The sequence below is a fragment of the Coturnix japonica genome, chromosome Z, assembly GCF_054131305.1.
Source record: "Coturnix japonica strain WE chromosome Z, WE-NBRP24, whole genome shotgun sequence".
In the NCBI taxonomy this organism is placed as follows: Eukaryota; Metazoa; Chordata; class Aves; order Galliformes; family Phasianidae; genus Coturnix; species Coturnix japonica.
The window spans coordinates 14604384-14616784 of NC_140702.1; the positions used below are offsets into that span (position 1 = coordinate 14604384).

Consider the following 12401-nt stretch of genomic DNA (forward strand, 5'->3'; position numbering starts at 1 on the left):
ACATCTATTTTTGAATGTCCTGGTTTCACTGTTGGTTTACCTTTAAACTTTAACTCAGGCAAAAGTCATTCCAAGAGCTGATGGGAGGACAGGAGCACAACCCTCTTCAGGAGGAACCAACACTGAAGCTCTTCTCTCTGCCTGAGCTATGGAGCAGTCTATGCCTGTGCTTGAACGTGCATCTCTGATCACAGACCTACTGCGCACGCGACCGTCAGCTCTTGCTCCCTTCATCCCCACGCGATCAGCTCTCCAGCCGTGAGGCAGCAGGACCCACACAGCACAGCCCCGTATGGAAGTGAGTTCACACCTGCTCTCTCTGAGCTCCTCCACTGACGGTCCTACACGGCAGACTCCCACTCTGCTGAGGAACGTTCTCTCCAAGGATTTAGTGGTGGGGCTTCCCTGGGTCAGCTGTGGATTAGAAAAGAGCTCTGGAAGCAGAGGGCGCAAATTAATTTATTTAATTCTTAAGTCCATAAAATAATTTGGTGGAGCATCAGCTGTTGTTGCTTATGCTCAGAAGTGTAAAACCACTGATCATCTCTAATGTGAAGTAAATAACTGCTTCCAATGAAGTAACAATGAGAAATGCTTTTGGAAGGCTGGAAGGAATAAAAGAACACCAACTAAAACTGCTGTTTTATGGGGTCGGTAGCAGGAAGTACGGTCTCAGCAGAAGTTTTGGAAAGATTCATTAGTACTTTAAAAGTGTTTTAGCATTTTTCATTTCAATGTGGATGTGCCATCTCAACTGCAGTAATAGAAGCTTACAGTAGGCTCCATTAAGGGTGTTACTGTTCACATATTCAGGAGCTTAAAAACAATATGCAAATACTGAGCAGTAATGAATGCTTTCTGTTAGCACTGCCTTACACAGAGGTAATGGGATAAATAATCCATAATGGATGTGTCCTGGGAGAGCAGATCTGTGACAAGGAAGTGCTTGTTGCCAAGGAGATTCCTTGTGTTTTTGCACAACAAGAAGGTTTGTGAGGAAAATTGCTCATGTAGCCCTTGAAATATGTTTCCCCTTAAGTTCTTGGCTACAGCTTGAATTTAATTCCAACTTTTCACCTGGCACAGCGTATCGCTTTGAATATAGTGTTTCAGAGTCTTGGAACTCAAGTGTGCAAACTGCTGCAGCCACGGAAATCTCAGGGATGCAAACGTTGAGGTGAGGAAATCAGATTGACCCTTCCATCACTGTGTCAGCCTTTCAATGAGGCATGAAGCTTTCCAGAACTTTCCATTGTGGATGCTTGTTCTTTGTCCAAACATAGAAGCTGAAACAGGATGTGTTGGCAGAGCAGTTTGGTCCAATGGCCACTGCAAGTTTCAGATCCTGGAGCAATATGCTGAGGGACCGCGTGGACTTCCCAAGGTTTGCCAGAAGTAGCTCCCAAGATCTGTCTGTGAATGGTGACTCTTCCCCTGATCTCAAAGCCCAGGTTTAGCGCTAGCGTACTGTGTCCAGTCTGTACTGTGTAGACCAGTCCTCAATGACTACATATGTAACAGAAAGAAATTGCTTTCTAATCATCTCATATCTGGTTCAGTAGGTTTGTGCCTCTCGGCCCAAAAGGCAGTTCCTCCATGTGGACTCAGAATTTTTTGCATTGGAGATATTTCCACAGTTATGAGGGAAGTGTATCAAGTCTGCCAGATTCCTCTCATCAGCCTTGTAACAATTCCTGGCCACTGGGCTTTCTGCTTCTTCATACATAGGAAGGATTTAATCTCCATCCCATTCTCTGTCCACACCAGAAGTTTGTGACTGGGAGATGATTTATTAGCACGGAACAAAACAATTTTCTTTCTGGGATGATGCAGTGAGCCGTTTGTTCTGTGAATTCACTCCAGTGTAGTGTGCTGTCTTTCTGTTTGGTTGCCAGCTCAAATAAAGCAGTAATTTTCTTCTGAAGTCAGTAGTGTTGCTCAACATTGACGTAGATTTAGATCTGATCGCTGGAGATACACACGGTTTTTCCACGATACCCTTCTCTCCAACACTCAAACTGAAACCTTGCATCTTAGGATACTACCTACGCTAAAGAGACGATTAAGGATATGTAAATAGTGAAAGAAGTGAGGGTCAAGAAGTGTACAAGTACAATCCCTCTCAGGGGCAGTGTCAGCACCGGAATATTCACAGCCAGACCTGAGAGACAGAACATTGGATGAGTTTTACCAGGTCAGGATGAAGGACTTTCTGCATCAGAAAAACAAAACAAAAACAAAACAGAACAAACAAACAAAACCATAATGACATCAGTGGAAGGGTTTCAACATAAGGAAGAATGACAGCTGAACATGTTCTAAGTCTGCAGTCCTGGTAACTGCTTTTAGGCATTGCATCCATGGGACCATGTAATTGAGCTGCTGCAAGAAAGAAGGAAAGGATTATTTTTTTCCACGGTGTTTTTGTGAGGAAGAAGTGGATAAAGTAAGAAAGCATTAGATATTTACTGCTATATTTGCCTGCAGCATTCAGCACAAGGCTATTACACTTTAATGTGATTGCATTCAGTGAGGCCATTGATCAATAGCCAGCTGATTCGTGCTGTGGAAACAGTGGCAGAACTACGTCCCTTGAATTTGGCTTTTGGTTTTCCCACAGACATAAACAGGGAAATGGGATTAGGAAGCATTCCTTCCACCAGCAAAATCTATCCTTTAAGCCACGTGATGATTTAGAGGGATAGGTTGAGAACTGAACTGGTCTTGAGAGCTGGCCATGGACTGCAACTCCTATCTCCCCAGAGTAAGCAACTATAATATAGTTGGGAATTACTTCTACTGAAGTGAGGATACACTTGGGCCATTTAATACCCATCGCAATAGGCAATAGTTGCCTCAACCAGACACAAAATAATGGAGTTTTCCTTGGAATGAGCAAATGCAAATGAACCTGGACTTTTAGAAACCACTGCTTTACTGATGGATCCAGGTTGGTTAAATATTCTGGGCCTTCAGGGACTGCAGAAAAGGGACGCTGCACCCTTTTAAATCCTCTGATTAGGCACTGAGACATTGCTTGCTCAGCTGGGCCGGGGTGAATGGAAAATGCACAGGCTGCTGCTCTTCTGGTTATTGTCTCCTAGTGACCAACTGGAATATCAAGGGTATTCAGTGACTTCTCTCCTTCCAAGAGGGGAAAGCCTCAAATGAGAGTTCTCAAAGTAGAGGTCAGTGGGATCAGCTGCCTGCAACAGACCTTGCAAATCACAGATTGGGGCATCCTATGCTGGGACTTGAGGGGCAGGTACAGACACAACAATATACAACAGCAGTACTAACTGTTCATGGGATAAGGATCTTGGGGCTACATGTTATGATTTCTGCTGTCAGTATTCTACATCATAAATAACATCATGTAGCGCACTGGGAGTTAAAGAGTGAAGGCTGCAGTTCTGCGGGTTGTCGATAGTTCTGGTTACCCGTTCTCAGAACAGAAGAATGAGCTTCGGCTCCCAGAGGACTCATTATTCCATTTCAGTTCAGAAGGAAAGATAAAAATCACTGGGAGTCAGGAGACTGTCTTCTCTTTTCATCTGCTTTACTCTGTGTCCTCCCTGGCCATCTCACCTACAGCAATAAAGCCTTTGGTTTTGGATGCTCTCTCATTTGATTTATGAGCTTCAATTCCAATTATACTGTATTATATTCTCTCGCTTTCCACCATCATATTTCGTAAATCAGTTTTTTTTTTGTTTGTTTGTTTGTTTTTTTCCTTAGCTCATTGCTACTGTTTATTTCTTCTTGTTTAGGCCCACCTCCCTTCCTTTTCCCGTTCCCCCCTTTCCCTTTTCCTGGGGCATAGGACCATGGGTCCCTTTCATCCTGTCACAAAACCAGGCCGAGCCAGGCCAAACTGTGACAATCCTGTTTTATTTCTCACTCAAAGGACACTTGACTATAATCACTAAATGCATCAGTGCATCTCAATCCGAGTATATCATGAACTTCCTCCTCTGATCAATGGACTGAGACCCATTGTACCTCCCCGTGGATTATGGAATGTTCGGACTGCTTTAAGGCTTCAGATGTCCCACTTATCTAGGAATAACAACCTTCCCTAAGCAGAATGCTGCTTTGCTGAGACTCTGAAGCAACTGCTGAGGCAATGAAGTTTGTGGGTGCACAGCAACCACATAAGGCAAACACTATGTATGGGGTGAATTTTTCTTTATTTGATGGAAGATGATAATTTGGGAAAGATTAATGGAAGATGTTAAGTTCCTTTTGGAAATTTTGATAGAAGATGTTAAGTTCCTTTTGGAAATTTTGATAGAAGATGTTACTTTTGGAAAGCTTGATTGAAGATGTTACTTTTGGAAAGCTTGATTGAAGATGTTACTTTTGGAAATTTAGATGGAAGATGTTAAGTTTCTTTTGGAAATTTTGATGGAAGATGTTAAGTTCCTTTTGGAAAGCTTGATTGAAGATGTTACTTTTGGAAAGCTTGATTGAAGATGTTACTTTTGGAAAGGTGCCCCTTGGCCCCGCTGCTGACAGCTCTCCCCGTACAAAGGTGGCAGATTGCAGCAGTGGGAGGCTCTGCCTGAGTGCGCCTGGGTGCAGTCGCTGGCGCCTGAAAGGGAGTTTCGGTGCAGGCTGTGATGGCTACGGCCGCTGCAGCCAGAAGCCGCCTGGCAGCTCTGGGCCTTCCCACGGCGGTCCAAGAGCCTCGTGTTCTCTCTATTCCTGTAGGAACCAAGAAGAAAGGCATTCAGCTCTGGGCTGTGGAAGGAGGGACAGAAATGCTGCAGGGCTTCTCTCAGACCTGTAGTCTGGAAATGTGCTGCCCAGGACAGGCCCCACTCTGTGTGATGCCCAGGAACCCTCATGCCCAGGTCCCTCTGCATCGAGAGTGCCCAACAGCTGGGGGGGTAGGCAGGCAGGAGGCAGCTGAGCCCTGCAGCCCAGGGAAGCACAGACAATAGCTCTGGAACTCAAGGCTTGCCAATGCTGCTCCCGGGCCTCTGCAGGAACCAGCACACACTTACAGTTCCCGTGATGTCCCTGTGAGCTGCAGCTTCTTCTGCCAGTCCCCTGGTGCTGTCTGCCCTGCGAGGCTTTGGCACCAGTCCTTCCCTTTCAGCCTCTCTTTAAGATGCTGATCGTACTCCCTTCTCACAGTGTAGGAAGGACGAGGGTCACGCTCCAGCAGGCGGTGGAAGGGGTTCTGCAAAGGCAAAACATCATCGTAAAGAACAGTTGCAAGGAGCTGGGGCTGCCCCTCAGGATGTGGTTGTGCAGGAAATGGCACTGAAGAGCAGCAGGCTCTCTCTCTCAACAACACAGACTCTGCCTTCGCTCCCTGAAGCCAAGGGCCAGCACTGGCATTTCGGACCAGGGGTGGGTGAGCGGTGCCTCACACAGTCTTGGTTTAGTCTTCCCATGATTGTGCCCAGCCAGCTGCTGCCTTTGCCCAGTGACTTGAAGGGCAGTGGGCAGACAGAAGCTGCTTCCTCACCAGGTGGCCACAGCAATGCTGCCGTATCCAGGAGCCTTGTGCTGCTCCCTTCCCGAGGAGCAGGGGAAATGCTCTTTCCCTGAGGGTGCTCAGTGCACACTGTACCTGGCTTCTCTCTGCACTCAGCCTCTGTATGTACTCCTGGCACTCGGACTGGACTTCAGCTTCGACCTCCTTGCGCTTGGAGGCCATCAGCACCTGGAGCCGTTTCTCCTCAGTCACAGCACGCATCAAGCGCGCTGCCTGCAGGCCAGGGAAACACAACCATTGGCAGCGTCAGTCTCCTGGGGCTTGGGCAGGGACCCCTGGGAGGGCAGCTGCTGCTGCTGCCATGCCTGCCCTCCTCTGGAGCCCAGGGGGATTCAAGGGTGGTGGATCAATGCCTCTGACATACCACTCTGGAGGACTGCTTGGCACTGGCAGAGGGCTCCGGCTCATCTGGAGGTTTTGGTTGTTCCACCTCTTCAGCATGCTCCTCCTCAATCGGTGGCAGGAACCTAAAGAGAGACAGCAGGCTGAGCTGGTGGGAACACAGGCTGAAGCAGTTTCTCCCCACTTGTCTTGCAGCCCACAGCTCTTCTCCATAAGAAAAAGGAATTGTGGAGGTTGTCACCTTGCCATTTCCAGGGCCTTTTGGCGAGGGCCCCAAGGCTGAGCGAAACACCTCCCTGACACAAGCCAGTGCGTCCCCTACCCCCTGCCACTGTACTGCTCCACGAGGCTCACCTGGCATTATCCTTTTGCATTTGCTGCTCCAGCTCCTTGAATCTTCTCAATACCCTCAAAACCTGAGATACCCTGCGCCGAGCCAGCACCACTGGATCATAAATGCTCACTGCATGTGGGAAGCAAGAGAACATCACGTCATCTTTGTGACAGTGCAGATAAGCAGCAGTGGCAGAGCTGCTTGGCTGTGCTCTCCCACATATTGACACCTTGGGAGCAGAGACACCATTTCAGAGGCTCTTTGCCCCTGCTGGACGTCGGTCTCAGCCCAGATCTGCATTCCTCCTGAGCCTATCGTGCTCTGTCTCACCCCCCTCCCAGTAGGAGGGACAAATGGGGAGATGCTTGGGAACTCCAGGGCTTACTGACTGGGGGTTACTTCCCCAGCAGAGAAAAGGATTCCTCATCCAACTGAGGCGCATTCACGTACCTCTTCGGGCACCCCCGCCCCATGGCTGTGAATCTCTTCGGGGCTTGAGGGAACTAAGTCGTCTGAAAGTCTTTGGTTCCTGAACTTCAATCCTGGAAACAAGAAGACTCTGATGGGCAAAAGGGGCACCAAGCTCCCTCAATGCCTGACACTGAGAACCTGCTGGCAGGGCTCTTTGGGTGCCAGTGCTGAGCCCTTGGAGGACTCTCTGTGGGAGCTGAGAGGTCCTCCAGTCTCCATCAACTTCTGCCTCTGAGCTTCTGTCACCTTCATGCCACCCCCAAATTGCAGGACCCTCCTCGCTGCCCCCACACACCCTCCTCCCGCCTCTCTCACCCAGGGCCCACGGCCCATGGACTGGCCCATTGGAATGCTCTGTCTGGGTGGACTGAGCCACAGGCTGAATGGAAGCTCTCCCAGTAAAGTGCTGCTCTTGCCTAAGAGCCATGCAAGGAAAGGGGCCTGAGCAAGAAGCTGCCCCAGAGCATGAGCTGAGCAGCTGCACCCTTGGCCATCCAGCTGCTGCAGGAGTAGTAGTGCTCACCTTGGCAGCATGACGCAGCCATCCTCACTGCGTCGAGTAAATTTGTTTTTGCCTCTGAATGCAATCATGTTCATCATCTTGGGGTCCTGCATTGGGACAGACAGAAGTGAGCAGAGACCACAGACACGTGTCTGTTGCTCCCGAGTGGCAAACCTCATCTGGGAGCATTGCAGGGAGCCCTGGAGGTTTGCAAGCTCACCCCAAGAAGAGCAGGCAGCATGTTGCCCGTTGCATCCACCTGCAGTGCACAGCTGTCAAAGAAGTTCATGATGACCTCCGGCCCTCTCACAGAAAGAATGCCAAGGCTGCTGAAGAAGAAGTCAACTTCCTTCTTCCCTCGGAGCGCCTCAGCAAAGACGAGCAGGGTCTCATGGATGCACTGCTCTACGATTGGTGCACGGAAGTGGATGCTTTCAGCAATCTCCTCAAAGTCGAGTGGATACTCGAACATCTCAACTGCAAAACAAACCCGGACCAACCACATCACTCCCTGCAGGAAAGGCAGGGAAGCTTTGCCACCTGCTCCCAGTGGCTATGGGCTGGGGAGAGCTGGGCAAATAGGGCTGGTGCCCAGGGGAGGGGCAGGCTGCTGGGATGCTGCGTGTGCACCATCCCCCAGCACTCTCCAGGCTGCAAGAGACTTTGCTCTTGCCATGTCACAGGGATTTCAGCATGGAGCAAAATGCTGGGGCATTTTTCAGCAGAGTAAAGCAAAGCAAAATTTTTCTTACGAGGAATTTTGGCCTTAGGCTTCTTCAGCTTGTAAAATCTCTGGATGTGAAAGCTCATCTGGAAAATGGGCTTATCCACATCCAGAACCCCATCCTTTCCAGCGGCGGCACGAGCTGGCACAACTGCAAAGCTCCCAATCCCGATATCCACCGCCTGAGAAGTCAAACAAGAAGAGGGAACCATGGCAGTGCTGGGTTGGAGGTGGGGAAGATGCTGGGTGACCTGCTGGCCCTGGGCATGGTGCTGTGTGACCTGCCCGCTGCTTGTGTGCAGAGGGACGAGCTGGGCAACGAGTAGGAGGTAAGGCTCACCTTCTTCTCCTGCAGCTGTCCGCAAACATACTTGGATGTGGCGTCCCACACTCTGCAGATTTCTGGAAAGCAAAAGGATCCATCACGCTTGGAGCTGGCAATGCCCAACCACTCTGAAACCCCTTCCCCAACAGAGGAGAGAGCGGATTGTCACCAAGCTCTCCCTTGCCCTCAGCAGAAGCTACTCGCGCTGCTGTAGCTTCCCAGCACAGCTCCTGACCGTGCCCAGCGAGCGGGAAGTGCACACTGCGCCCGGGGCGGGCCTGGAGAGGGAAGGGATGCGCTCTGGGGAAGGGGGTCCTGGCACCGGCTGCAGGCCTGAGCTGCCAAAGCAATCCCTGAGCCGGGCATGGCTCTGCTCGCACACACCAGGCCCCTCCTGGGTCCCTTCCCCCAGCTGCCCAGCCCCCAGCTTTCCACACCTCGTCTCCTCTCTGTCTTTGCTACCACAGCGCTGCCCCAAGGGTCCCCGAAGCCTTACCCGAGGTGGTGAGCTCCTTGAGTAAGGAAAGCTCATTGGGATCCAAGGGATCGAAGAGCAGGTATCTGAACACCCCAACCACCTCCATGCTGAGCAGCAGTTGGACAAGCGGTGCTCACTCCCTTGCTCCTGTTCCTTGCCTCTTGGCAAGCAGATTCTCACACTATCTCAAAGGTTTCCCTGGCCTTCTCCTGCCGGCAGAGCAGCTCTAGCAGAGCAGAGCAGCGCTGACAAGAACAGCCCTGGCACTTCCCAAGCCTCGCTGGGAAATGTGGCTGGGGGACGCTGGGGAGAGCGACTCAGAGCTGAGCCCCACTGTGACGTCCTGCCGTGTCACAGAGGGCTCTGGGGACCCGCCCACCTCACAGTCCCCCCACATCTGGGCCCAGCATGGGCGGGGGAGCCCAGCAAGGCCCCCCAGGGTGCAGTGCTGACGCTGCCTCTGTATCTCAGCTCAGGCACACTCATCTGGCCAGAAAGAAACTCTAGGATGCACAGAAGGAAAGTGTGGTCATGCTGAAGAAGCTCTGTGCACTTGCATGGGCAAGATGGCTGCCTGATGCACCAAGGGCAAGCATGAAACATCGCAAAGCCCCTTGCATGCCCCAGGTGATCCCCGATGAGCGTGATTAATTCCACAGCCATCTGCAAAGGGGGACCACAACTGGCCATGGCAAATGGGCTGCTGCAAGGTGTCCCAGCACGAAGCACCTTCAATGTGCATTCTCCAACGCATGCTCAGTTTCATGAGACAGGACTCTCCACTTCCAAAACTCTCTGATCAACACCACACCGAGCCCCACTGTCTTGAGGACTATAAGCATTGCTCTAGAACAGATACACTAAAGCAATGAGACGCCCTCATAGGTGGATGGAAAGTGGAGATGTCTACCACCCCTGTCACAGCGTTATCCCTAGATATCAGTCCGTGATGGGGGGCACAGGCCTCGGGAAAAGGAAAAAATGGAGACAAAAGAGCGAGGGAAAAAAGGAAGGCCCCGGCCCCGGCTGCCCCGGGACACTCGCTCCGGGAGAGGGGGAAGGGCAGAGAGCGAGCAGACAGCTTTAACGAAAACACAACGGCAACGATGTGAGGAGGAACGGGAATTGACTAAGTGCAACCAAATCAAAGGAAATGAGAGAGACGAGAGTGCCCAAAGTAGGACTCGAACTAGGACAGTGCGGGGGAAGGACGTGGCGAGCTGAGAACGGCCGCAGGCAGAGAGCGGCTGGGTCCGGTCCGGAGTCCCACCCGCCTTCCTCCTCGGGCCGAGTCCTCCGGGGATGCCGCCCCTCCTCCGGGAACCCAAAATGACCCGAAAGGCGGCGACACGGAACCAGAACATTAACTCTTTAACTGCCGCTGTTCCGCAGGATGTTCTGGTGTGAACACCGACAATAAAAATCACTAAACCACAACACAGGCCTTGTTTCTTTGCCTCCTGTGCCTGATTGATGGTGTGTCTGGAAAAAATGCAGATGTTCCTGAAATGTACCAATGATTTTAGTATTCATCATTGACCATAGCAAGTCAGATATATATTCTGTGATAGGGCAATATGTAACATCTGCCAGTTGACCTGTCTGTTTCTGTTCACGTCAAATTAAGGTAGGTTCCATCTGTCACATCTTAGATAAACTCTCATGCATATGTTTTTCCTGATATCAAACACTAAATGCAGTTTTGCAAAATGAATTTAATACAGTTTATCATACGAAAATCATGCATGGATTCATAACAGCATTAGCTCCCATGGCCTCCCAAGAGTGCATGCCTATACTAGCAGGACTTTCCTGAAGGCATAATTGCACTGTTACAGCTGATATAGATCTTACAAAAATAAATGAGACCACAACCAAGAAAAATATTGCTTCTTCCTGCAGTACTTGCCTGCAGGTATTTGCATTTCCTCCCACCCAGGACTGATCAAGCTCAGCTGAACTGTATCTTGGGCTATGGCTAAATTAGGAGGAGGAAAACTTACTCTACATTTAACCTTCATTTGCTTTAAAAGAAAACACTCTACATGAATTTTTCTTCATGTGCACTTAAACTTCTTTACTTCTTAAATTCTGAATGAGATTTGCACTGATTTGATAGGAGCTAAATCTGTAGTCACATGTCATCTGTGGTGCTTGGCTGTTCTTCTTTTGAAACAAAAAAGGGAAGTCTGATTTGATTTCAATGTGTCATGTACAGGATTAGCAGATGTTGCTGGTGTAAATGAAATTCAGACTTACTTACTACTCAGGGATGTTTTCAAGCATATGGAAGAGAAAGACACAATCTGGGTCATTTGAGAAACAAGAAGAAAAATTATATTGTTGAGATCTAGATAATTTCAGATCTTACTGTCATAGTTAATCTCAAGTCTATGTAAGAACCCTCATCCTACACAACTGTCTGTACTAGTCATCTACCTAGGAACAGCTCTGTGGTGATTTCATGTCACCGTGTAATACCATCCCTAACCAGATGCAGTTCTTTCTTTCTTCTTCATCCCCCCTGCTGTGTTCGTTCCTACGGGATATAAGAAGTCTACTATCAGGAGAGATCATTAAAGTTCTAAGGAAAAGTGAATCCTGACAGTTTATGCTCATGTGTCATTTTGTCAGTCAGGCTGTACCAGGATGCCTGGTGGCTGGAACCATGGGAACCTTACGGGGGCTGACAGGACAGGGGTGTCACCAGGAGGGAGGGAGTAGGGCTGGCTCTGGGCTCCCCACCCAGGGCATCACAGAGAAGGTTGGATGGGTTGTTACAACACATTTATAACCTCAGGGCCCTGGGAAGTTGTAATGAAATAGTTTTCTCCAGGAAATAGTGGTGCTTGACTCCTGTAAGCTTTATTTCTGAAATTGTTCATTTAAAGAAGAGAATCAGACTTTAGGTATTTCAGCATTATGTGTGAGTGAAAATTTCTTAAGGGCTCTGAGTTTTCCCTGTATTCAAAATCCTAAAATGCACTGGATGATTCTGATGCTCTCTGAAGACAGATCTGTAAAAGAAATCCTTATTTAGTTAGGACTAGGGATACAAGACAACTTTCTTTCCCAAAGCTTGTGCTTTCCAGGAGAGGCAAAGGAGAAATTACTTTTTAGTGAAACTGGATTTTTTAGTTTCTTCCAGAAGATTGTTTTTTTTTACAGCCAATCACCAGAGTTTAAACCATGCTTGACATTTTCCCCAAGCAATTTATATTATAACTCTGACCCTCTTTATAGGGGTAATCTCTACAACAGGCTGTCTTATAATTGTTTCTCCTTTTGCAAGTTACAGTGCTTGGGTGTTGATTCAATTTTCTACCTATGTACTTCAACTGGAAATTAAGCCGATCTCTGTGTTTGCAGAACTGACTGGCTGCAGTCTCGGTGAGTGGGGGAGAAATAAATGAAGCCAAGGCTTTTTCCTGTGTTGTAAAGTTCAATAAGAGGAACCTCTGAAGCACCATCAGACTCTGGGAGAGTCTAAAACCTGTCTGATATTGATGTGCAAAGCTTACAGCCAGGACAAGATACAACTGAGTGGTTTAACAAAGCTGCACACATGACCTAGAAAACAAAGGGTGGTTTTTGAGATATTGATGGTACAGAATGTAAACTAATTTATCAAATACACACGAGTACACCTAAAATGCATTATGCCACCTGTCCATTGGATAAGTATGATAGAACATGTCTGTGTGGAGGTGATTCTG

At 48.9% G+C, this 12401-nt stretch overlaps 1 protein-coding gene across 1 annotated transcript; it reads right to left on the reverse strand.

Moving 5' to 3' along the window:
• Positions 1-4478: 4478 nt before the first annotated feature.
• On the reverse strand, positions 4479-8791 carry LOC107306546 (uncharacterized). Its single transcript, XM_085528841.1, has 11 exons — positions 8704-8791; positions 8223-8284; positions 7911-8064; positions 7379-7635; positions 7180-7265; positions 6636-6727; positions 6206-6314; positions 5874-5976; positions 5585-5722; positions 5010-5188; positions 4479-4707 (listed from the first exon to the last, which is right to left on the reverse strand). Exons 1-11 carry the CDS (start codon positions 8789-8791, stop codon positions 4479-4481), a joined length of 1497 nt encoding a protein of 498 aa, XP_085384967.1.
• Positions 8792-12401: the final 3610 nt, after the last annotated feature.